The sequence below is a fragment of the Meleagris gallopavo genome, chromosome 5 (assembly GCF_905368555.1).
Source record: "Meleagris gallopavo chromosome 5, MGAL_WU_HG_1.1, whole genome shotgun sequence".
NCBI classification, from domain to species: domain Eukaryota; kingdom Metazoa; phylum Chordata; class Aves; order Galliformes; family Phasianidae; genus Meleagris; species Meleagris gallopavo.
The window spans coordinates 6,036,989-6,063,007 of record NC_139408.1 but is presented as its reverse complement, the minus strand read 5'-3'; the positions used below and the strand labels follow the sequence as shown (position 1 = coordinate 6,063,007).

General features: G+C 44.1%; 3 protein-coding genes and 1 pseudogene across 4 annotated transcripts; 1 reads left to right on the top strand and 3 right to left on the bottom strand.

Annotated features, from left to right (window-relative positions):
• Window positions 1-79: 79 nt before the first annotated feature.
• On the top strand, window positions 80-1,759 carry LOC100550029 (olfactory receptor 5J3-like; annotated as a pseudogene).
• Window positions 1,760-1,800: 41 nt separating this feature from the next.
• Window positions 1,801-7,776, bottom strand: LOC100549877 (olfactory receptor 5AR1-like). 2 transcript variants are annotated; one of them, XM_085226067.1, is made up of 2 exons: window positions 6,873-7,776; window positions 1,801-1,826 (listed from the first exon to the last, which is right to left on the bottom strand). In XM_085226067.1, exons 1-2 carry the CDS (start codon window positions 7,774-7,776, stop codon window positions 1,801-1,803), a joined length of 930 nt encoding a protein of 309 aa, XP_085082193.1. The 2 variants fall into 2 exon arrangements, with proteins under 2 accessions (XP_085082193.1, XP_010709090.1); XM_010710788.3 differs by lacking the exon at window positions 1,801-1,826 and having other exon boundaries at window positions 6,838-7,776.
• A 13,073-nt stretch (window positions 7,777-20,849) lies between these two features.
• Window positions 20,850-21,860, bottom strand: LOC109367974 (olfactory receptor 5B21-like). Its single transcript, XM_019616047.2, has one exon. The coding sequence runs from the start codon at window positions 21,858-21,860 to the stop codon at window positions 20,850-20,852; it is 1,011 nt and encodes a 336-aa protein (XP_019471592.2).
• Window positions 21,861-24,402: 2,542 nt separating this feature from the next.
• Window positions 24,403-25,401, bottom strand: LOC146544220 (olfactory receptor 5AR1-like). The gene has a single exon (XM_085223823.1). It carries the CDS (start codon window positions 25,399-25,401, stop codon window positions 24,403-24,405), a length of 999 nt encoding a protein of 332 aa, XP_085079949.1.
• Between the last annotated feature and the right edge of the window lie 618 nt (window positions 25,402-26,019).

Genomic DNA, 26,019 nt, shown 5'->3' with positions numbered 1-26,019 from the left:
TGGATTTCAAGATGTGTGTGAGGAGTGATGTTGTCAGTGTTGGTGCCTGACAGTGCACAGTTCATTAGGGAGATTAATCTGAAGCTTCAGTTCTCTGTCTGCTTGCTGCTCATGTTATACCTTTCAACTGGTAGACCCACTGCTTTGTTGCTCACATACTCAAAACCACAGTGCATGGGGGACTGGATGAAGGTTCCCATGCACATCTGTCTTTGGACACTGCTTCATCTTAAATCATGGGCAGATGCCCAGAAGTGATTATTTTCACCTTGAGAACACACCTGCCCAACCTTGGCATCCCATTAAGCTTTATTTGATGCTTTTTTCTCTAGCTGTGGCTTTGCCAAGATGAATTGCCCCCGCAGTCCACAACAGCACTGAGCAAACTAATGAACCCTTTCCACGTGGTTAGACGAGGAGGGGACCGGACCCAGGTTCACGCTTACCAAAACTCTTCAGAGAGTTTCTAACGATCCCCTCTGTGGCACGAAACTTCTGAGCCACCGTTTACTTTGGGGACTTTGCTATTGAGGGTCGAAGCCATAAATAAGCTCTGCAGAGAAAAAGCTTGTTAGTTGGAACATACGTCTTCCATGCAATAGATGTCCCCATTAGCTCATGCTATCCTCACTGGTAGCCGCTTCATATGCAAGTCATGCCATTGTTTTCTTTCTGCACGGTTTTCTCTCCTACCAGCAGGCATGCTGTGCTGACATACGGTGATATGGCTGAAAGCAACAGCACGGTGGTGAGTCAGTTCGTCCTCCTAGGACTGACAGGTGAGCCTGAGCTCCAGACTCCTCTCTTCATAGTGTTCTCAGTGATTTATTTAATCACTTTGCTGGGTAATGTTGGGCTGATCACACTGATCATGATAAGCCCCCCGCTGCACATTCTCCAAGGCTGCTTATTGGTTTCTTGCTGGGTAATAAAACCATTTCCTACTCTGCCTGCTTCACCCAGCATTTCTTTTTCATCGTTTTTGTGACCACAGAGGTGTTCTTGCTGGTCGTGATGGCATATGACCGCTATGTAACTATTTGCAACCCCTTGCTCTACATTATTTTCATGCCCAAGAGTCTCTGCATAAAGCTGATGGCTGGCTCGTACCTGGGGAGCATTCTGAACTCACTAATCCAGATGTGCTGCTTACTGTCATTGCTATTCTGTGGCCCCAATATCATCAACCATTACTTCTGTGACACCAACCCCCTGCTAATGCTCACCTGTTTTGATGGCCACCTCAATGAGCTTCTGCTCGTCACCTTCAATGGGACCATTTCCTTGACTGTGCTCCTGATCATCATCACCTCATATGTATACATCCTCGTCTCCATCCTGAGCATCGGGTCTGCCAGGGGATGACACAAAGCCTCCTCCACTTGTGCCTCCCACCTGCTGACTGTCACCTTGTTCTATGTGCCTGCTGGCCTCAGCCACATGCAGCCAGGCTCCAAGTACTTACTGGACATGGAGATCACAGCAGCGTTTTACACCTTGCTTGTTCCTATGCTCAACCCTCTGATCTACAGCTTGAGAAATAAGGATGTCAAGAACACACTCAGGAGAGCAAGAGAGAAAATATTCTCTCAAGCTGCTTACTGTGCATTCTGACTCTTCTCTGTTACTCAGCAGTACATCCCCTTTCCTTGGTTGCATTTTTCTTAGAAAAACCCTGGTTTACAAAGGTGCTTATTGTAAGGCATACAATTAATTCACCTTTGCGTTTATGCATGGAATCGTGGCTGTACACGTTCTACCAGAATTCATGGAAGACAAAGGATGTGTCTTGATTAAACATTAAAAAAGCTTTTTGCCAACTTTTCCTCAAGGCATTTTTCACCCCAGGGAACAAGTAGTTAACTCAGGTTGAGTTGAGGTCCAAATCCATCAACAGTTTTAAGAATGTTAATTCCTGTACTTTAAGTCAATATAAGATAAATATTCTCTGAGAAGAAAACCTCAAGTCCTAAAGGCCATCTCATATGCAGTAATAGATGAACACATAGAAACATCAGCGGAACATCCAGAAGTGAATGCTCATTTTGAGTCAGTGGAGGGTGGGCTTCCACCCAGCACAGTTCCCCAGTTTTCAGGGAGGATTTCCAGTAACATTCCACATTATTCCAAAAGGAAATGGTACAAGTAAATGTGAGAAACACCATATCAGAATAAGATCAAATGCAGCCATTTACATAAAGTCTGTGATTTTCAGAGTGGCTACTGGGAAAACGAAGTAACTCCTTATATTGCTGGTCAGATCAATACAAATGTTTTTAATGTTTATAGCTGAAATCGCAGAAAGGGCCCAACATGGGTTTGAGTTGAGTTTAAACAAGCCAACCAACCAACAAAAACTAACAAAACAACAGAAGAGGCAGGTAGAGAAAGCATTCACTATTTGGCTAAAATGAGACAGTAATGCTTATTGGATTCATGGCAAATTAGAAATGGAATCTCACAGTGCTGCCATTTTAATTTTACAGTTGTCCTTTGGCAAATCCTAAGAGAACATGCTGATTGGTCATAAGTCTTGTTCCCCAGGGATCAGAACTGGGGCCTGTCCTGTTTAATATCTTTATTGATGACCTGGACGAGGGGATGGACTGCACCTTCAGTAAGTCTGCAGGTGACACCAAGCTAGGAGAAAGTGTTGATCTGCCTGAGGGTAGGAAGGCCCTACTGAGCGGTCTGGACAAACTGGATCACTAGACTGAGGCCAATTGTATGAATGTCAACAAGACCAAGTGCCAAGGTCTTATTGAAGAGAAGAGGAGGCTCAGGGGAGAACTCATCACTTTCTATAATTCCCTGAAATCAGGTTGTGGTGAGGTGGAGGTTGGCTTCCTCTCCCAAATAACTAGCAATAGGATGAGAGGGAATGGCTTCAGTTTGCTCCAAGGGAGGTTCAGGTTGGATATTAGGAAAAAATTCTTCTCCAAAAAAGTGGTCAGGTGGTGGAATGGGCTGCCCAGGGAGATGGTTTAGTCAATGTCCCTGGAGGTGTTCAAGAAACGTAGATGTGGTACTAAGGAATATGGGTTAGTGGGCAACACTGGCAGTAGGTGGATGGTTGGATTGTATGATTCTGGTGGTCTTTTCCAATCTTGCTGGGTCTATGATTCTGTGACTCTCTTGTGCCTTGTGACTTTGCAGCAGCCAAGTGTTTGAGCACCCTGTGCTCAAATGGCAGCCAGCTTTTGGAAGATCATCTGGTGAATTCTTCTCCAAAGGAAAGCAAAGAAATACAGTCATTGATAAGGTATGAAACCGGGCAGCTCTTCAGCCAAGGATCTACCTGAATGAGACCTGGAGCTGCTTCACCTCTCTTCATTGAGACGGTGCAGCTCATGGACCAGGAGATTCTGTGGGTTCACAGTTTGCTCAAAAGCACCAAGGAGTTAGATTTAACTGTTGGATAATTTGTATACCTTCACATAAGCTAAGAAAAGGGGAAAATAAAAGTAACAAGATTGGCATATAATAAGGCACACATCAGTAGGCAATGTTCATTCAGACTTGACATGGGCCATAGATCATGGTCATATCAAGATGATGGCTTAAACGTTGTTTCTGCTGAATACATCTAACTTTCAGCATGCTATATGTTAAAATGTGTCTTTTCTGATGAGGACAGTGTCAAAGCCTTGGCGGGAAATCTGTATCCTAGGAATTTGGGCAGCATATCTCCCAGGAAAGCCACCCCTAGGTGAAAGGACCAGAAAATATGACTTCTCTCAGTGTAACTTGTTCTCATGTAAAATGGAGCAGTAATAAAACCAAGATTTTATCCTGCTGGGCTTTTCTTTGGAATTGATGCCAGAGCTGGAGATAAGAGGTTAATTCAGACTCTCTCTCAACTCACCCGGAGATAAATCAGCAGCTCCTAAAACGCATGGAATGAAAAGAAAACAACAAAACAAGCATCGATTTTTTTTCTGGATAACATTAATCATTACTTGACAGGGTTATACCAGAAAGCAGAGAAAGCGCACATCTTATCTGGTATCTGACAAATGGATGCACACTTAAAGCCACTGTGATCTTCTAACACTTTGCTCTGGGGAAAACTTCAACTCCACAGCCAGACACCTCATTTCAGATGCCCTGCAGGTGATGTGCATGGCTTTCCATTATTATTAATGGGGATTTAGAGCTGCTGTCAGAGGGGAAGCAGTGGGGTGCAGCACAATGAACTTTTGTGCATCCTCCTGCCAGCAGCTGCTTCATGTCAGGGACCCTGAGTATTGAGCTAAAGCCCAGGGGCATGGACTCCATCTCAGAATGGGCAGATGAAACTCCCCACCAGGAATTACATCTCTTGAAGCCATTGTCCAGAACAGAGAAAATTGAACTGCAAACCATACCCTGCAGCCTCAGGTCATGCCCTCTTCACACTCACAGCTCCACGTTCTGATAAAGCATCTGCCAGCAAACTCACCAATATTCATCCTTTTCCTCCTGGGGAAAGGACCTGCATTTCTGGCAGCTGCTTTTCTGCTCATGATCAGTAAGACCTTGCATCTCCTGGGCAAACCATTGCAAGACCTTCCAGTGAGCCAACCTGACCCACCAAGCAACTCTTCATTAGAGTTTCCTAACATTACAATCCCAAAGTTATAGCTGTGAGATCACAGCTGCAGAGCAGCACCTTGCAGAGCAGCTTATTAAAGGCTGTCCTGCTTCAACAGAGATTAATCTGCTCTCCTTATGGGTGTTATCCACAAAACCTACTCAACTCTCCATCTGCTCCAGAGAATAAAAAGTTGAGAATCTAACCCAAATTTAATTGTAAAAGGGGAATTTCTTCCCAGGGAAGGTCAACAGGATAAACTCAAAGTCCTTACCAAGGAACCATGCAGCCTAACCTATTTAATTCAGCAGCTGAGAGCATTCAAGGACAGCTGCTCACCTGGGATAATTTAGGTAGAAATGTATATAAATTACATAAACCGCAGCAATACTTTTGAATTATTCACCTGCATGAGATAGTAGCTCTGATCTCTCCATGTATTTTCATTTCCTTTATTGTAAAATCTTGAATGTTTACATCAGGATAAAGATGTGCATTTTCAGATAACATTTTCAGATAACAGAAAAAGGAGCATCTCTTTCCAGTGGTGCCTGTTAGACAGTGATGATGCACAGGAAATAGTGATTGTGTTTGGGACAGTGCATCTCACACTGAGTTAGAAATTCCTCATCCAGTCTACGTCTCAGACTTCTCTATCTCAGACAGCTTGGCTAAATGCTGGAGGAACGCAGAAAAGTTTTCTAGGGGTGGGGAAAAAATAAATGTGGCCACCATTCCCCTGGTGGGATTTCACAGTACGCAACAGTTTCCAGCTAGAATGGTGAAAGATGGGAGCTGCAATTTCTGCCAGGATTTACTTCTTGTGTAAGAAATAAAGACTTTGCTGTTGTTACTATTATCCTCCATTTTTATTTTTATTTTTATTTTTTTTAAAACTCCTTTTCCCAAATGCCTCTTGCCCAGCTGAATAATCTCTGGATGCAGCCCCTACTGAAAATATTTTTTATTCTCCTTGTATCTAACAAGCCACTGTGGACATAAATTAGAAAGCCAATTAGGGCTTTGTTTTGAGCCTTTGAATGGCAGAAATTGAAAATGGAAATGACGGGTAGGGAAGGATAGGGAGGGGAAGAGCAGGGAAGGGAAGGGAAAGGGTAGGGCTAGGGCAGAGAAAGGAAGGGCAGGGAAGGGAAGGGAAAGGGTAGGGTAAGGGCAGGGAATGGAAGGGAGGGAAGGGAAGGGAAGGGAAGGGGAAGAGGGAAGGAAGGAAGGGAAGGAAGGGAAGAGGGAAGGGAAGGGAAGGGAAGGGAAAAGGGAAGGGAAGGGAAGGGAAGGGAAGAGGGAAGGGAAGGGAAGGGAAGGGAGAAAGGCTTATGGCCACCCAAGAAGAGCTAACAAATATCAGTTTAACCCTACAAAGTTCCAGTAACCCAGCAGCCTGGTTTCAAATGCTCACTTGGCTTATTCGCCATATTAATTTCCCCCTCACTACATTGAAACTTTGACATGTGCCTGCTCAGAGGTTTGCAGGAGCCATCTCCCAAATACCAACACATCTATCAGCAGCTGCATGCCAAGCAGGGTGGGATATCCAGGCTTCTCTCCAGCCCTTATGGATAATGGAACTATTTTCACTTTTCCAAGAACACATCTGCCCAGGTTAGCCCTAAGGAGGAGAAATGCTGATTCCAACTCATAGAGTCACAGAATCGCCATGGTTGCAAAAGACCTCGAAGGTCTTTGGAGATCCAACTGTCCATGGCATACTGCGAAACTCTGTGAGAACTTGAAAGCTTCTGTGCTGTAATTTGGCATTTCTCTAGTATAAGCATTTGTCTTCTAAACCGAACAACAGCATGTCCCACATTCCTTCATTTACTGAGCAGGGGCTACAGCTTGATATTACAGCTAATTTGAGCTAGGGGTTGAAGAGGGCATTGCTAACAAATGTGTATGTGAATACAAAGGAATATGTTGTTATTATGTAGGTAAACACGTAGTATGTATGTAACTCTATGCATACATATGTTTGTATGGGTGTCATTTGCCCCCAGTAGGACCAGAGACCTCCAAGAAGTTCTTTCTGCTCAAAATGATCCCATCCCTGCTCAAGGCAGGGCTCACATTACAGCCAGGCCAGGTTACTCAAGGCTCATCCAGGCATATTTTGAACATCTCCATGGTCAGAGCCTCCACAGCCCGAGATGAATCCCTGTAACTGGGTGGCCTGACACCTGCCCTATGATGCTCAGAGCATTTGTGGTTTTCAGGGCATTCTTCAGCTCCTGTGTCATCCACTCTGCTCAGACCCTAACTGTAATCCTTTCTACTACTCTGCTCAGCGCACCCTTCACCTCCTGGTTCCTCAGGCTGTAGATGAGCGGGTTCAGCATCGGAATCACCACGGTATAGAAGACAGAGACCACCTTATCCGTGTTGAGGGAATAACTAGAGCTGGGGCGCAAATACATGAATATTGTTGTTCCGTACAACAGGGTGACAGCTGTCAGGTGGGATGCACAGGTGGAGAGGGCTTTTTGCCTGCCTTCAGCTGAATGGATCCTCAGTATGGCACAGGAGATGAAGATGTAGGAGACCAGGATGGTGGCGACAGTGCTGAGTTCAATGATTCCAGCTAGGGAGAAGAGGATCATCTCGTTGATGTAGGTGCTGGCACAGGACAGGGCCAGGAGGGGAGGAACATCACAGAAGAAGTGGTTTATGATGTTGGAACCACAGAAGGGCAGTTTCACAATGAAGGCAATCTGTATAATGGCATTAAGGATGCCCCCAATGTAGGACCCTACCACTAACTGCACACACTGCCTGTGAGTAATAATGGTTGAGTAGAGCAATGGATTACAGATGGCAACGTATCGGTCATAAGCCATGACAGCCAACAGGAAGCACTCAGTGGTCACAAAGACAATGTAGAAGAAAGTTTGGCCTGTACAGCCAGTGAAGGAAACGGTCCTCCTCTCTGATAGGAAGTTCACCAGAGTCCTGGGGGCAATCACAGAGGAGAAGCAGATGTCGACCACCGAGAGGCTGCTGAGGAAGAAGTACATGGAAGTGTGAAGCCTGGGGTCAGCTTGGATGAGGACGATTATCCCCACATTGCCCAAAAGGGTGATGATGTAGATGAGCAGAAACACCACAAAAAGGGCTGCCTTCATCTTGGGATGATCACTAAAGCCCTCAAGAATGAACTCTGCTGCAAAGGATCGATTCTCTTCCGCCATTCAGAGCCTCCTCTCTACCAACGGGGAGAGTACAAAGACATAGGACAGTGGAAATTATGCTTTTTATTATGATTTTTTTTTAAGCTGAAATCAGATAACTTGATGATTCACACCTTATGCAGCTGGCGTACCCAGATCAATCATTTCTAGGGAGCTAGGAGAGGCTGGGTTGTACGTTAACTACAAAAAGTTTGCCAGCTGAGCTGGGCTCCACTTTCTTCTCCAGGCCAAGGGAAGAGGAAGCCCCTTCTAAAGTGAAGGCATCCTAGGTTTCCTAAACACCCCTTCCAGCCTGCAGTGAGGCTCTACTGAAGGCATCTCACTTCTCTAATTGTATAGGTCTTAGGGAAGGTCTGTTTCTTTCTCAGGATCTTATTTTGAAACCTCCAAATTGATGAGATCACGGGATAGAGCAGCAGACAACGGACTGTGTCCTTGACTTCTTGTGATTATGACTCCCTCTGAGTTTGTTTCCCTTCCTTCCCACCTTAAACAGACTAGAAAGCACCCAGAACAGGAAGGCCTGGAATTCAGGAGGAGATTCAGGCTACAACTGTAGTAGTTTGGAGTAAAGGTAAAAATACAATAACTTTCCTTCCTTAGTTTTGGACAAGACACTGTGGAAAAATGAGTCTCTGGGAGGGACAAGGGGATGTATCGTAATCCTGAAACTCACTCAAGAAATGAGTTTAACATTACAGCCTTGGAAACCTTGGGAAGATGAAGTCAGAGAGATCATGAGAGCAATTTGTATTTAAAATTGATAATCTGAACTAAGGTAGGCATCAAACATTTCCTTAGTATAACTTAGAGGATATAAAATTAAGTGTTAAACATAAAATTATGACTTGATTGCCTCATGACACTGTGGGCAAATGCATTACTCTTGGTGTGAAGTTCACATGTGTAAAGAGTTTATGTGAATTTAACAAATGATAAATAAATGAACGCTTGTGTCCCAGCTCATCTCTTCCCCATTAACCACTATCACATACTGACGGCATTCATCACACCTTACTTTTGCAGGAAGAGGCTGGGGGATGAAACCTGATTTGCAGATGTAATTGAAGTGTTGGGACTGAGAGCTGTGTGTGTTTATGAATACGAGCCAGCTGTGGTGTAGTGACTGCAGCCAGGTACAACTGAGGTCCACCATGTCCTGGAACACAGGGTGACACCTAGTGCCTTTCCCAGTGTGCTCAGGCAGCAGCATCTGACTGAATTGCTCCTCATTTCCAGGGGAGAACAAGGTATGGCTCGCAGATTTGGCAGAAGGCAGGGAAAAAATGTGGGGAAAAACTGGAGGAAAAAATAGAGCCACTATAAAAATTCACTGCTTTAATTGGCAGTCTATGGAGAAAAGCTTTCACAGAGGAAGCTTTGTGGCACAGCAAAGCATCCTGGTGATGAGAACACTCACAGAACTTCTCCCATCCCATTTTCAGAGGGCAAAGCTCATCTCTCTCCAGCAGCTCCCACTGCTCACCTTGGCAGGGAGGAGACCATGGAGCTGTGCTGAGCCAGGCTCATGTACTTCCAGTTGTCTGAATTTAGGCATCTATCCAAGCTGTTCACCTTAGTGAACAGGAAAAATATAGGTTTCTGTTCCTGATAACATGGAGGTTTAGAATAGAATAATTACAAATTTACAGGAGTAAAGCTGAGGATCAGTCTTACCCCGTCAGGTGAATGCTGGGATCAGAGCAGTCATTGCAGAATCCTTCTCCGTCAGCTGAATGTATACGCACTTTATTTCAGGCTTAGTGTGTGAGTTAATCTCCTCTTGAGTGTGTTCTCCTCTCTTCTTTTCCCAGACTCCTTCAAGGTACCACTAGTGCCGTAATTTCTTTTGAGTTCGAAATACTGATGTGCACCTCAGCAGAAATATTTCACCTTTAACTAACACAGAGCAGTGAACCATTAGCTGCTGTAAGTAGCAGCCTCCCCAAAGGTAGTGTTGCTGCAGTGATTTATACCAAGGGATGGTCTAATGGAGCACACCCTTACCATTCAGCTCACATCTCCCTGTGGATGGAGGCCACTCCTTTGACTGGTTGCAAAGGCGTTTCCATTTGGGGTGTAATAACAGGCTCAGGAAACTTGCACAGTAAATTTGGGACACCACAATTTGACGCCATCCTCCCTGCTCCCAGGTAAAGAATAACTTATCTCCCAAGCTTTCAAGAGCCTTGTGCACATTTCCATTGACATTCTTTGATTGCAGCTACTTGCTGCCTTTACACAGATTTCTGCAAGTCCTTGTAGTCACCAAGGAGTGTTTGACCTTGCCTTGGCCACAGTTTGGCTTCCTAAGAGAAGTGAGCCTTGCTTGCGTACTGCTGGTTCCTTAATAAGAATCAGTGAGTCTTAACAGCCTGAAATGCTAATAGAGATATAGCTATGCACACAGCATGATGCAAAATCTTTTGCTAATTGCTGGTCTACAGCAGTGTTATTGTCACAGATATTGACAACCCACGACAACACTTGGTAGCCTCAAAAGATTGAACAGGTAGAGGTCCTGGAGAGTGCAAGATATTCTTCACCATTCACTCTGAAAATCAAACAGGAGATGGAAAGGGGCATTCAAAGGGCAATTCACTGCAGGCATCTCTTTTAAAGAGTTCCCAGTTCTTAACATGTCCTTTGCTATACAATTTTTTTTCCTTTTAGTAATAGGAGTCCATGCTTTAAAACAGAATGCATGGTGTCATGGTTTCATGATTTTTGGTTATCAGTATTCCACATCATAACATCATGTAATGCACTGGGGGTTTGACTGCTGATGCTCAAGTTCCGGGTGCCTGTCCGGAGGAGAAGAGCTACATTTCCCCAGGGGGCTTTGCGGTCAGCGAGGAGATATAACTCCCGGCAAGGTCACCTGATGCTCTCTTCTTTGCCTGCGCTTCACTTGTGCTTCTCCGTCTGCGCTTCTCCGCCTGCGCTTCTCTGCCTGCGCTTCTTCATCGGCTCAACTGGACTGCACTTCTCATCTCAGCGTTGTGGTGAGGCCGATCCACCTTCCAGACACACACTCTCTCTCTCTCTCCTTATATTCTGCTGATACCATATTTAGTAAATTACTTTGTTTTACCTCAGATTGTTGCCGCTGTTTTCAATTATTTCGGGATCCCCTATTTTCCTTTTCTGGGGGCGCGGATCCGCGGATCCCTCCGCCCTTCTAGTCACGGAACCGGGCCGAACCAGCCCCTAAACCGTTGACACATGGATATGGCCACTATATAACTAGAAGTTCATGTTTGGATCCCTGACTTCCATAGCTGTGATTTCATCTGTCAGCTGAGAAAATTGTTATGCAATCTGATGAGACAACTGCCTCTGTACTTTTCACAGCCAGCAGGGATGAAGGTTGTGGTTCAATAAATGTGAGTGTCCAGGACTATTTCAGACACACCATGATTTTTCCAGGCTGACTGCTCCAACCTGAAGAAGCATTATCTACAATGCAAAGGAGATCATTACAATTAAGTTCATGGCTTTGTCCCATGGAAAGGACCATAAAGACTTGTAAAGCCCATTGCATTCCTAGCTAGAGTAGACGTTCTTGGGCATTTTCTCAGCACATCAGCCTCATACCGAGTGTGTCAGGGAACACCTGCCCTGACTTCTCCAGTTGTTTACAGCTGCTGTGAAAGTTTTTTTCAGCACTGATGTTCATCTGAACTTCATGGGTTCCATGTCAGGTCTGGAATACAACTTATTTGACATCTAATTGACCATGCTAATAAGCAATATCCAAGCAGTTAGAGAGGGGCCGAATATGAGATCAAAATAAAGGTCAAAAAGCAAGCTTTCCCTTTGACATCATTCTGGACTTCACCACATGCATTGTTTCCTTCTATCTTCAGTTCTCACAGATTAAGGAAAGGAAAGCCTATATTCATTAACATTTACTTTGACAATATTCCTACTCCACACTAAAGATTTCTTCTGTACAAGTGTGTTTGTCCCAGTGTACCTCATAGCACTTGGCAAGGATGTTTTCATACAGTGGCAAGTTTTGCTGCTGTCACTTACTGCTATTTTCCTTTGACATTGCCCCTAACCTGATCTCTCTATAATTCACAGTCATTGACTGAAAAAAAAACCAAACATTTTTCCACTATCCAGCTTGCTGTATAAATCAGAACTTCAGAGAAGCAAATTTATTCTTAATCTTTATTCTTTATTTTCTTTTCTTTCTTGATTCCACATGGGTGTTGGATGTCCACACATGAATGTCCCTCCCAGAGGCTATTTCTTGTCTTCACCATTTATTACTTTCCAGCTTAGACAGTTGGGATAAGCTGCCAACAGCCTCATTGGGCATACCACCGCAGGTCAATCTCTATTGCTTTTTCTATGCTTCCCTTAGTGATTTCAAGAGAGACAGAGATGAGGAGCTATTAATTCCTTAACTCTTGAGATGGGCTGTCTTCTGGGAGCAGGAGCGTACCAAGATCAGCAAATGATGTTATTGAGAAACATCCTCTCTCAAAGGCAGCATCTCAACACCTCGTAATTATGGAAAGACCCCAGCTGTAAAGATTCACCAAAGTTCTCCGAATCAGCAATAGGGAACCAGCACTGATGTATGTGTAAAGCTGTGTATTTGTGTGCAGTTTATGTGATAAATCATTATAGGTATCTACCTAATTGGAACATCTACATGGCAAATGAATCTAACATGGGCTATGAAGACTGACATCTTTGTTAATTTGGGAAAGCAGGGCTTCTACTTTCCTCTTTACACCTTTCTGTCTGTATTATTACTTAAGTTTATGTATTAACACTACATCAGTTTGAACTTGCCTAGGCATGACTATCTGTCATGATATTTAGAGTACTTACACTGCAATTTTACATGGTAATTACCATACTGAAGCTTTGGAAAATATGCCTGTGATGGCAAAGAAGAAAACAATTCAGCCTTGAAAGTCATAGGAACATTCAACCAAATTCAGAAAAAAGACACTGTCAACATCCTGAAGACAATATTTATAACATCAAATTAGTAATTGGAGGACATACTATGGGACAAAGTTCTTCAAAGGAGGAATGCATTCCTAGGCTGAGCACCATGGCAAAACAAAATCCTTCCTGCATTTAGGCAACAGGCTTCCTTGCTCATGTCATTTTACATCTTTTTTACAGGCTCCTTCAGCTGTATGAAAGTGGGTTTTCTTTACAGTAAGAGGAAGCAGTGACTTACACAAATTATTTTTCTTTCAGTTTGGCAATGATAATAAGATGAATCTATTTATGCAAGTATTAAACAAGGTAGTGTCTTCTTTTAAAGAAAAACAACATTTCCAGTTGTCAGCAGAATAGGACTGTAAGTCAGTAACAAAACAGCCTTTGGAATCAGTACATTTTAAAATTTATTCAGTTTTGGAGAAAGTGTCTTATCTTAATAGTAGTATATTTAAGATGCTTTGTTGTACCAGAGCTCTTAAAGATGCGCATTATGAATCTACCAACATGAATCTGCCCACTATTAGTAATATATAATAAATTGATAAATACAATTTTAAGACCAGAATAATAATTAAAAGCCAAAGGAGAATGTCTGAATAGCATTATAGTCAGTAATCTGTGACTTTTCCTTGCTTTAGGTCTATTTGCACATCTATGAGGCTGCTCTGAACCATCCTATAAAACAAATCACATGATCAGCTGAACACTATCAAGTAAAAGCTCTAGAAGTACACGATGACTTGAGGCTTCCTCTTTAAAGCTGAATCATATTTTCCATTTTGAGATTTGCTAACTTAGAACCTTCCTGGAATCCTTTGCAGTATATATCATACCATCTACAGACATCTGTTCCATCATGTGAGAGTTGTTCCTTTCCAACTCATCTGTGATCTGTGGGAATTCACAATTTCTTTCCAAATGAGAGTTAATAAAGACCTGATTGTTTGCTTAAAAATGCAAGTGCTAGGAAAATAAAATCCAGAATTTTAAGTATCGAACCACAAAAATAAGAACTGACGTTTGTATTTGTTCAACTCTCCTTGTTCATTTTTGAACACCTCAAAAGAAAAAAATATATATAAATATATATACACAGCTAGGGTTTAGAAAATATAACAGAATATGGAGGGGAAAAAAAAACAACAAACCAATAGTTGAGTAGATGATCGATTGCTTTGAAATATGGTCCAAAATTCATTTTTAAAAAAAATCATTTTTATGTTATTCTTCCTTTTGCTAGAAAAGGTAACACCTGATCATGGGACAAAATCACACACGGACCAAATTCATCCTCTTGCGACAAATGTTCTGAAACCTGTGTGTTCTGACACCTGAAGCAGTGAGATGGTCATCTTTGTCTTTGTAATCAAACACACGTTGGGCACAGCCATGGTTATCTTGCTCTCCTGCATCTCTGTCCTCTGCACCATGCTGAGGATGCACTCCTCATGGAGTAGATCCAAAGCCTTCCACACCTGTGCCTCCTATTTGAGGGCTCTTTCCTTGTTCTATGAGATGATTTTCTTCATGTACCTATGTACAGAAGACTGGAAAATGTAGCCTCTGTCTTCTACACTATGGTCACCCCCATAATCAACCCACTCATCTATAGCTTGATGTCTTCTGAGAGTTGTAGTTCATTCTTTTCTGAGACCACAGTGAGACTGTTAGAAACCTGGAGGCTCCTTCCCAGGAGGAGATGCCTTAGAACTGAGTTGAAATTGGTACATTTTGGAGTCTGCAAAACCAACTTAGGGAAGGAAATGTTCATGATATTAAAGTTTATAGTCCACAATTTCATCCTCCGGGGATGAGAGCCTGGGCATGCAGCTCCCTCTCTTTGAGGTGTTTCTGCTGATATATATGCTAATGCTCCTGGGAAGATTGGCTCGGGTTGGGACCAACCAGAGCTTGCACATCCCCTGTACTTCTTCCTCAGCAACTTTTCCCTTGTGGACTTTAGTTAGTCCACAGCCATCACACCCCGACATGCTGGGCCCTTGGCCTCAGGGAAAAAAGACATTTCTTCTGACTGAGCAGCATAACTTTAGAGCTTAACGTTCTTTGGGATTGCTGAGTGCTGCCTTATGTCTATTGTGGCATATGACCACTACATTGCTATCTGTAGCCCACTGTACAGTGTGATCCTGCTGCCAAAGGAGGCCTGTGTCCAGCTGATCTCAATGGCCTATGTCCTCTTTACATAGTGTTATACACCAGTTGCACATTTTGGAGATCTTTTGGGAAGTCCAACATAACTAACCATTTCTTCTGTGATCTCAGCCTCTTGATAAAGCTTTCAGACTCTCATAAACTCATCAGGGGAAGGGTTATCTTTGCTTTTGTTAGCATAAACAGGATTAGCACTAGTGGAATCATGGTGGTCTCATGCCTGTATGTCCTCTCCCAGTATTCTGAGGATACACTCCACAGAGAGCAGGTTCAGAGCCTTCAACCCATATGCCTCCCACTGCCAGTCTTCTCCTTGTTCTACACAACAGGCTTCTTCATGCATCTGCTGCCCAGCTCCAGCCACAAGAGCCTGAACAAGGTGGTCCCTGTGTTTTACACAGGGATGGTGTGTGATCCCTCTGCTGAACCCCCTCATCTACTGCCTGAGGATCACAGAAGGAGGCGCAGGAGGCTTTCAGGAGATGTGCAAAGAGATTTCCCCATCTTTGTCTTCATTCTGATGGGGAGGAAGGGTCTGAAACTTCAATGAACAAGTTGCACAGAGAAAGAGCTTATAATAAAGTTTAAATTTGATTTTACCTTTCCAAAAGGCTATTGTTTTCTTTCCCAATCTCACAGTAATGCAGTGGTGGGAGGAAAGAAGACTGTGGGTTACACAGTGATGCATTCTTTTCTTTCTGTATTTGTAAGGTATAACAGGGTGGTAAGGCTTTGAGGCTTTAAGATTTGAAATACTGCACTTTAATTCTAAACAGACTAATCCAGTTGAGAACTGCAGGAACTCAGGAAACAGTGAAACCCACCGTAGTCACCTCTAGATGTGACTGTGCTTAGGTCTGCATCTCAAAATGAAAGGAAATTTTGAAACGCGTGCAACTTTGAATTTGGCAACACATTACATTAGATAGATGTAAAACAAATATGCACCCTCAGTGTCTTTACATATGTGAGATTTGGGTGTCTGTGACAATGAATATTTATTTTGAATAAGGACTTTGTGATTCCAGTAGTTTCTGAGAATCAGTCAAGGTAGATTTTGTCAAGCAGCAATGAAACACAGACTCAGCACACTAATTGTGCCCCTTCCCTCCCATTTGTTTGCTTGCATAAAGCAGTGGCACAACATTCCAATGAGTTCTACAGAACTCCTAATGGGGGAATGAGTCATCTCAGTATTTGTGGCAAAGAAAAACTATTCATTACCCCTATAGGGTAGGGAATGAAGGTCCTGACAATAAAGGAGATCATAAAGTAATGTTAGGAAAGAAATTTTCTCCAAAAGAGTGCTCACAGGCTGCTCAGGAAAGTGGTGGAGTCAGTGATCCTGCAGTGTTCAAGAAACATGGAAATGTGACACTGAGGGACATGATTAGCTGGCATGGTGGTGTGGACTGATGATTGGGCTAGATGACCTTAGAAGTCTTTTCCAACCTTTACGGATTCTATGATTTAAGCTATAAGTTGAGGGATGCTGTTGAACAGGGCTGTGGGGAAGCATAGGACTAATGTCTATCTGAAAAAGCTAGGAGGAAATAAAAAAGCTAAATGCAATAAAATATGGAAAGTAAATTAGGCTGTCCACAATCTCTGCTGACAAGTACAAGCTTGAGTAGAAGTAGAGCAAGACTCCCCAGAAGATTTCAGGTTATAGGCCATTCTCAGTCGCTCTGGTCAAAATCTTGATCTTTCCAGGCCAACCAGAGCAGGGGGTACCCAGGACCATGTCCTGGTGGCCTTTGCAGATCTCCATGGAACAGACCCCACAACCTCTCTGGGCAACCAATTCTATGCAAATGTTTCCAAGCCAAATATTGGAAGTCAAAAGAATAAGATGAGGAAAGAAAAAGTCTTGGCAACATGTGAGTTCATGGAGACCTCTGTCATCATACAAGTTGGGTTAGATACCATGCCAGAGCCACTTCCACCTGGCAAAGTCCTTCATGGAATTCTTCATGTTCCTGTTCCTGAAGCTGTAGATCAATGGATATAGCTCAGGCACTACAATGGAGTAAAACATGGCAAAGAACTTGTCATTGCTCAGAATGTTGCTATACCTTGTAAAAAAGTTCAGAGCAAGGATAGAATCATAGAATCAGAGTTAGAAGGAACTTTTAAAGGTCAGCTAGTCCAACTCCCCTGCAATGAATGGGACAGCTTGATCAGGTTGCCCAGAGCCTGACCGAGCCTATCCTTGGACCTGTCTCCATGGACAGGACATCCATCACATCTCTGGGAAATCTGTTCCTGTGCCTCACCACTCTCACCATAAAAGACTTTTTCCTTATAGCTAACTAATTCTACCCTCTTTAAGCTTGAAACCATTCCCCCTTGTTCTCTCATAACAGACCCTGCTAAAGAGTAGGTCCTCTTCTTTCTTGTATCTTCCCTTTATATTTGAAAGGCCACTATCAGATCACCTCGGAGCTTTCTCTTCTCCAGCTTGAACAGTCTCTTGGTGCAAACTACTGCTATGCAGATGATCTGCATGAAGTCTTTGCAAAAATGCCTTGATCCAAGCTTACACTTTGCTTTGTCGAACCTCATGAGGTTCACAAGGCCCAGCTTTAGATTTATCAAAATCTTGCTGGATGACATCCCTTCCTTCTGCAGTATCAACTGCAACACTCAGCTTTGTGTCAGCCACAACCTTGCTGGGAGTGCACTCGATGTCATAATCTATGTAACTGATCAAGATGTGAAAGATTACCAGACCCAAGAAAGACCCCTGGGGGACACTGCTCATTACCAGGCTCCACCTGGACATGGAGCCATTTACTGCTACCCACTGGCTGCATCCTTTCAAGCAATTCATTATCCACTGAATAGTTCACCCTTTAAATCCATATCTCTCCAATTTAGAGATAAAGATGTGGTGGGGAGACTACGTCAAAGGCCTTGACCTCCCAGCTTCCAGGCTGTGCTGATTGTTTGACCTATGCTTTTCTGATCAGAACCAACTCCAGTTTTTCAACATATTGAAGAGGGTTTGGAAATAAGAACTTTTCCTGGAGGAAAGGGAAGATGCTGGAGCATCGAGGGGTCTGTCCTAGAGAAGGTGGGATGCAGCCAATGGTGGGAGAGACTCACAACAGAGTTGTCCTGGTCGTTTTCAGGGTTACAGGGCAAAGCTGAAGTGACTAGCTGCAGGTTGGAATCAAAGAAGAAAAGCATCTCTTTATTCCCTCATCTCTTATTGACAAATTCCAGCCAACGTAAAGGGATATGACTACTCTTTAGAAAGGATTGTTTTTGTCTTCTGGTAGACAGAAGCAGACCACCATCAGGGAAGCCTGAGCACTGCCATGTGGAATGCTTAAGAGAAGTTCAGTCGGAAGTTGTCATTATTTGATAACAAGAGCTCATTGTCACCTAACTCATATGTTACATCTCATGCACGCTTGTTAGTTCTGTTGGGGTATCTCTTTGTCATGTTTCTCTGAGTGTACCTCTGAGAGGTCAGCATGGAGGACAGCCCAATGCAGAACTCTGGAACCCACTTAGCAGCACTGCTCCAAGTGGGGATTTAATTATTAAAAGAGGAGGACGTCCATCACAAAGGAAGTGTGGGCTTTGGGGACTTTGGGATTACCCTCCTTGAATGACAACCCAGAGAAGCCAAGTAAGATGCAATGCTGGGAGATGAGCACAGGCAGGCACTCAGAGATGGGGCAGAATGCAATACTCACCAGTTTCAGAGATTTGGATCTTTCACATAACTAAACTGAGAACAGCCAGAGAAAGACGACTCCAGGAAAAGAATTTTAGCACCCTTTACTCCATATAGAATGTATTGGCCATGGGGTGTGATTAGACACTCTATATTTTTCAATAAACGTGAGTCATATGAGAGGCGTTCTGGTGTCTGTGTGCTTTGCACGGTGTTAATGTCCCTGCTGAACCCCTTCAACTGCAGCCTGAGGAACTGGGAAGTGAAGGATGAGGGGATGAACTGAGGAGGCTGGGAAATAGACAACATACTTCTTAAAAGAGGAAAATGGGTGATTGCACATCCCCAAAGATATGTCTACAAGAAGAGCACCTATCTTTTCTGTTAATGTTTGTACTTGTTGCTTTTCACAGCCTCTACAGGAGGATACAACAAAGGAGCATAAGCTCTTCAGATCCTGAAATGCTTCATATGTTAGAGGTGTATTGATTTGCTCTTATTTGGACAACAAGTTTTCAATTTCAAGAAGTAGGTGAGCCCAATCCCGCACACATTCTCCAATCCCATATTCCAAATGGGAGAATACACAGTTATGAATCCCAGCCAAGTGTGGAGGGTGCGTGCAGTGTGCTTCAGTTTGCCTCACAGTCTACAAAATACACAGGAACATCTGTGCTAAGGCAATGAACACCAATAAATTTGAGGCCTGAAGTATCCTTGAAAAGGTCCAAAGGTGAGAAGAAGTATGAGGAGCACTCCCAGCTCCCTCCCTCCGAGAGTGGTTCTGCAACTCCACTGCCATGCCCAGCAGAGTTTGGAGAGCAAGGTTGCAGTGACAGCTTGGCCTATGCTTTTCTGATCAGAACCAACTCCAGTTTTTCAACATATTGAAGAGGGTTTGGAAATAAGTACTTTGTTCAGGTGTTTTATTTTGTTCCATGGATCAAAAAGAGACAGGAACAAGTTGTCTGATTAGTGGAATCCAACCAAAGCGTGTTAGCTTGACTGACAGAAAGCTCTTCCAGCAGGCCTGGGCTCCAGGCTCTTGTCATCCAGCTGGTTAAGGCTATTTCCATCACAAGTGATGACGCTCCCCTTCTCAGGGCAGAAAGTGTTCTTTGGAGACCAACCACCCTTCAAGGAGTCATTGGCTTAACAAGCCCTTCTGGGGCTTACCAAGAAAGTGTCCTCATCCTGAGAGCTTCTCAGCAGTCAACTGAACTGATCTTTCCTAACAAGCCCTGAGAGACTCATTAGTGGGGACTAACAAGAAACTTTCTTCCTTGTTAGCAGCAAGGAGCTCCTCTACAGCCTCTTTCTTAGTCAGAGTTGGTCCAAAGACAAAGAGGGTCACTGTATTGCTACGTGAAATGCTCAGGGCAATCACTTGGGCATGGCTGACAGGAGTTGGATGCTATTTCAGGTTCTCCTGATTAAAGCACTGACACCCCACCCCTCTGGTTGGATCTCAAACTCCAGGTCAAGGTGTTTTGCTCCCACTCTGCTCTTGGGTCTGCTTGGGTCACTTCTTTGTTTTCCCACTCAACGTTTCATCCTATTCAAGACACTCTTCTGTCCTACTGCTTGAGTCAGCTGAATTAGAACTTCCAAAGCTTGTTGGTCACATGACACATATCATATGACTTCTTTTAGAGGAAAAACCACATGATTCTACAACACTGAGATAAAGCAGTTTGTATTCATACAACAAAAACAAGCTCCAAGTACTTGGGTGGGAAGAAGGCACACAGGTAACAGTCCAGGTAAAATTAATTCTTGCACGAAATTGTTGTTACAAAGCCTAGTGTTTATTTCCCTGGCAAGGCTGACAGAAGGGAAGAAATGGGGATTTGGAGAATGTTTTTGGAATCGCATTGCCTAACTCATCAACAGAATCCAAGTTGCTCCTGCATCACAAGACATCAGGTAAACTGTGTGTGCCTCATTCCCATCACTCAGGATCAAAAGGGCTTCAGTTCCTGAAATTACACATGTCAGACTATAAATGCACAGAAAAGTAACTGCAGCAATGATGATCGAGTCAAGTCATGAAAAGGCCTGATCTAAGAGCAGCCTACAACCAAACATTGAGGAACACAGTCATGATTTTCCATTCTTTTCTCCCCTCACTCATTCATAGATCACTGGAGAGTGTTCCTTCTTTTCATGATGCAGCACAGCAGAAATGCAGGGGTATAAATATTTCTGAGAAGACATCTCCATTCCCCCAAATCAGTCAGGACACCTGTTTGTCAAGGACACGCTTTCTCTCCAACACTTTCCCTAGAGCGTCCTTTACCTCCTGGTTCCTCAGGCTGTAGATGAAGGGGTTCAGCATGGGGGTCACCATGGTGTAAAACACAGAGGCCACCTTGTCCAGGTCCTGGGAGTGCCTGGAGCTGGGCTGTGAGTACATGGAAGCAGCAGACACATAGAAGAGGGTGACAGCGGCCAGGTGGGACGCACACGTGGAGAAGGCTTTGCGTTTGCCTGCAGCTGTGTGCATCCTGAGGACAGTGAGCAGGATGTAGATGTAGGAGATAAGGATGGTCACGCTGGTGATGAGCATGTTGAAGCCAACCACAAGAAACATCACAATTTCATTGATGATGGGGTCTGTGCACGAGATGGCGTAGAGCGGGGGACCGTCACAGTAGAAGTGATTGATGAGATGTGATGAACCACAGAAGGACAGCTGCAGTGCAAACCCTGTGTGAATGGTGGCATTCACAACCCCAACAAGGTAGGAGCCAGCAACCAGCAGGGCACAAACTCTGCTGGACATGGAGAAGACATAGAGCAGAGGGCTGCAGATGGCCACATAGCGGTCATACGCCATTGCGGCCAAAAGGTAGCACTCTGTGGTGGCAAAGACAGCATAGAAATAAAACTGTGCCAAGCATGCAGAGTGGGAAATGACTTTCTCTGATGCTGGGATGTCTGAGAGCACTCGGGGAGTGATTGAGGAAGAATAGCAGATATCAAGGAAGGACAAGCTGCTCAGGAAGAAGTACATGGGGGTGTGAAGCCGGGAGTCCAGCCTGATCAGTGTGATCATGCCCGCATTGCCTAGCAGAGTGACCACATAGATCAGCAAGAAGACCATAAAGAGGACAGCCTGGACGTCCCTCTTCTCAGAGAATCCCAAGAGCACAAATTCAGTGATGAGGCTGTGATTTCCCTTGGCCATCATCACAATACAGTTGCAGCTGGAAAGCAGAGATGTGGATAAACACAAAACCAGCATGTTTCCTTTTTACCCCACAGTCCAAGATCAAAGGAATTGTCTTTTTATCGGGGAACATAAAGCATGCAGGCTGCAACCAAAGGAAAACAAATTAAATGTCTCAAAACACAAATAAGCAATGTAAATGGTGCAATATGTTTGTATTATTCTGGTCATATTTTGGTTTGGTAATGTCACTTGGCAAACTGGAATTTGTGTTCTCCTTTTTAAAGTTTGTCACTTTTAGATCCAAATAGATAACCAAAGCAATTAATTTTTTTTTTTAATATGTATATTTTTTTTTAAAGAAGAGATGTCTCACAAGAGAAAAAGCACCAGTTAGAGAGAGACGTTTTTAGAGGCTTTCATTTAGGAATGTCAGAGGAAAACTCTCCTTTCTGCCCTTCCTTCCCATGGAGAAGTTGGGAACAACTCTAAAGGTCTTTGAAATGGGAGGTGTAGTGTAAAAATTAACACCATCTCCCCTTTTCTGTCTAGTGTTGATAACATTCCTGTGAAAATACTGAATTGAGAAAGGCAAAGGAAAGGGTTATAAAGATCAGTACCACTGGAAGCCCCAGCAATGGAAGGTGAACTCACAGAGCAAGCTACTTAGAATGCAGTTCAAAAAAATGATCACAGTACCAAGCCTATGTCTTCCCAAAAGAGAAGTTATTTAGATGGTGGAAGGAATTGCTCACTGAGGAATCCATTGCACACAATGTCAAACTCTACCCTAGGAAAGGAGTGTTCTGCTCTTGGAAAATTCAGTGCATAAGCCCTTCTCTGACTGGTACATGAGTCTCTTCAGTCTGGATTTAGAGAAAATGGGGCTTCACAGACCTTTGTATTCCTTTCCAGGATTTGAAACTGCAGTTCCCAGTCAGTTTTCCTCACATGCAGCAGAACCATTGGCCATGTGGCCATGTGTCCAGGAGTGCTGCAGATGCTTGCTGCCCTGGAGCCTGCCAAGTGAAGCTCTGACCATCTGATGCCTGCTGCTGGCTCTCTAACATCTCTGATGAGCACGGCTTTGGATAGTCAATGCTTTAGCTTCTCCAAGCCTCCTACCTTTTGCTCATTATGCAATTACAACAAAGACAGGCATTGTAATTAGCTGAGACTGTGGGCTTTTCCTTAGTTCTAGCAGCTGCCTTCAGGTTAGAAAAGCTGCTTCTGGATTCCTGGGCTGTGTTCAAGAGACCCTGACCTTGGGCGAGCGATTGCCATGCAAAGGGGCTCCTGCCAAAATCCTCCCTTCCTGGCAGCTCAGCTCTCCATGGGGCCCTCTGGCTGACACTGGGCGATGCTTCCCAACTCACCTGTTGGCTCAGGACCCTTCCCAGTTTATGGAGGCATAAAGCTGAGACTTGTTCTCACCTACACCTACAGGTGAAGTGAGAAATAAGCCCGTGTCTCCCCTTGTTAATGTGAAGGGCAAGAACAATTTGTGAGCCATAAAGGGCATCAACTCCAGACCGAGAGATGGTGTTGTTTATATGATGCTTTCCTTCAAAAGTGGGGCCGATTCCTCCCCCTGGTTTGATCACGAAGGAGATTTCTCTGGGGAGCAGATAACTTTGGAGACAGCTCCTTTAGGAGGAGACTTGCACTAAGAAGTAAACATGATCTAATTCAGCATGTTAACTGAAGGGCTGAGTGTTCCTCCTTCTTCTTTTCAGGTGTGATTTGTGTCATAAACACATGGGGAAAATAAAAAAAAACGAGGCATGCATTTGTGAAGGGCACCTGAACATCAGCACAGGAAGCCACAGCTGTGCTTGATGCCCTTCAGAACTGCCCCTGCGGGTGATGGCTCTGGACAAACTCCACATTTGCCACAGCTCCACGTCTGCCCATTGGCCCTGGCTGCCAAGCAGCAAGTGGAGAACGCTGTAAATTTTTTCCAGAAAAAATATTTTCTCCATGGTAAGGACGTTTGACATAGGTCAGATGAATCACATCCTCCACACACATGGTTGTCTCCAGAAGGGGAACTAGTGGTGACTAACCCAGATAAGAAGGCCTACAATTAGAATTGGTGACTTCTGCTCTGAGATGACTCAAGCCTCATTTCATGAACCTGCAAGCACAAATTATTATTTAGCTGCAGCTGGGATGGAAAAGACACTCTGCTTGGGCTGTTGTTGGACAAGACAAGCAAAACAACACATCAGGTTTATTGAAGAAAGCATAGCCTTAGTCAACAACTTAGAACATTTTCAATCAAATTGTGAAAATCACCATTTTATCCTGAGATATATATTTTAATTAATATAGAGAATCTATCATTATTGCATGGTGTTGGTATTTATTATAAGTTCCCTGTGCAGGTATGTGTAGAACTCATAATATCTCTTCCTTTGAGAGATTCACCAACAATGGAAGAGTTTCTACTACTGCTATTCCTTTCCTTCATCCTACCAAAAAACAAAATTACAAGTTATTCATTCTTCAATGGACTCAGTCCTTGGAAAAGCATCATCCACACACAAATGTCCAGCCCAAGGCAAAATACATTCCTCTCAAGGGACATGCAGGAATGTGCAATGCCCCTGTTACATCAGGTGTCCAGCGATCTGCTGTGATGTGTGACACCTGTTAGAATTTGGTTGAAGGGAGACTGCTGACAATGGCTACAGGAGGGGACCTTCCTCACGGCTCTGCTTAGAGCACTCCTCACCTCCGTGTTCCTCAGGCTGTAGATGAAGGGGTTGAGCATGGGAGTCACCACCGTGTAGAAGATGGAGGCTGTTTTCCTTTCCTCTTCCGCGCGACTGGAAAGGGGGTGGAGGTACAAGAAAGCTGCAGAGCCGCAGAAGAGGGTGACGGCAGTGAGATGGGAGGTACAGGTGAAGAAGGCTTTGTGCCGGCCCTCCACAGAGTGGATGGTGCAGACGGTGAGCAGGAGGAACGTATAGGAGACAAGGATGGCCAAGACCAAGGAGGCAATGATGAAGCCAGCACATGAGAGCATCAAGACCTGGTTGAGCCAGGTGTCAGAGCACGAGAGCTGTAGGAGTGGTGGGATTTCACAGTAGAAATGTTTCAACACATTTGGGCCACAGAAGGACAGTTGGAGGAGAGCTGTGGTGTGCACCAAGGCGTTCAGGCTGCCGGCCACGTAGGAGCCAACCACCAGCTGCATACAGACCCTGCGGGACATGACAACCAAGTAGTGTAGAGGCCAGCGGATGGCCATGCAGCGGTCATATGCCATGATGGCCAGAAAGAAGGCTTCTGTGGTGATGAATACTAAATAGAAGAAGAGCTGTGTGAGGCAGCCGTGAAAAGAAATGACTTTCTGTTCAGTGAGGAGTCCCAGCAGCAGCTTTGGTGTTATGGATGTGGAATAGCAGACGTCCAGGAAGGAGAGGTGGCTGAGGAAGAAGTACATGGGTGCGTGAAGATGAGGGTCAGTCCTGATGAGGACTATCATTCCGAGATTCCCCACCAGAGTGGTGATGTAGATGAGGAAGAAAACCACAAAGAGCAACTCCTGCATGGTGGTGAAGCCCAAGAGGACAAACTCTATCACGCCAGAGTGGTTTCCCCCTGCCATGCTCCTGGTGCCAGTTCTTACTGGGAGAAAAAATTACAGCTCCTCTCCATGGGGAGAAGTCAATATGATAGTATTGCACCTTCGTTTGCCACTTTATTGTAGCATTCAATAGATAAGACGCCACACTAAAGTGGTTTTCCAACTCTCTGGTGACACGAATGGATCCATTAAGGTGAGGCCAGCATCCTTCGTTGCCATTCCATGAACTTACAGTTTCAAAAGAAAACTTCCCCTTCTAATCTTAATTATTAATCACTTTCATAAAGATGGCTATCTGTGATAAGGTGTGTCTCTCAAAATCTCAGTGAATAGACATAAATCACTGTCTTCCCCTGATCCCAGCATCAGATTCCTCAATGCACTATGTAGCCAGCAGGGAAAAAGATCCTCTATTGCATATATAAACACATATATTCATAAAATGATCCATAGCTTTTCACAAAGGGTGGAGAATCCTTCCTTTCACTTGCTTGGCTGTTTGCATTCTTGCATGTCCTCTTTTTCCAATCGAAATGAATCCATGATTCTATGGTTCCTGTGCCTTCTATCCACGCCCTTCAGAGCTCACATCTGGGTTTCCCTGGTCTGCATGAGGAATCAGTGTTTGCTGTGATCTAA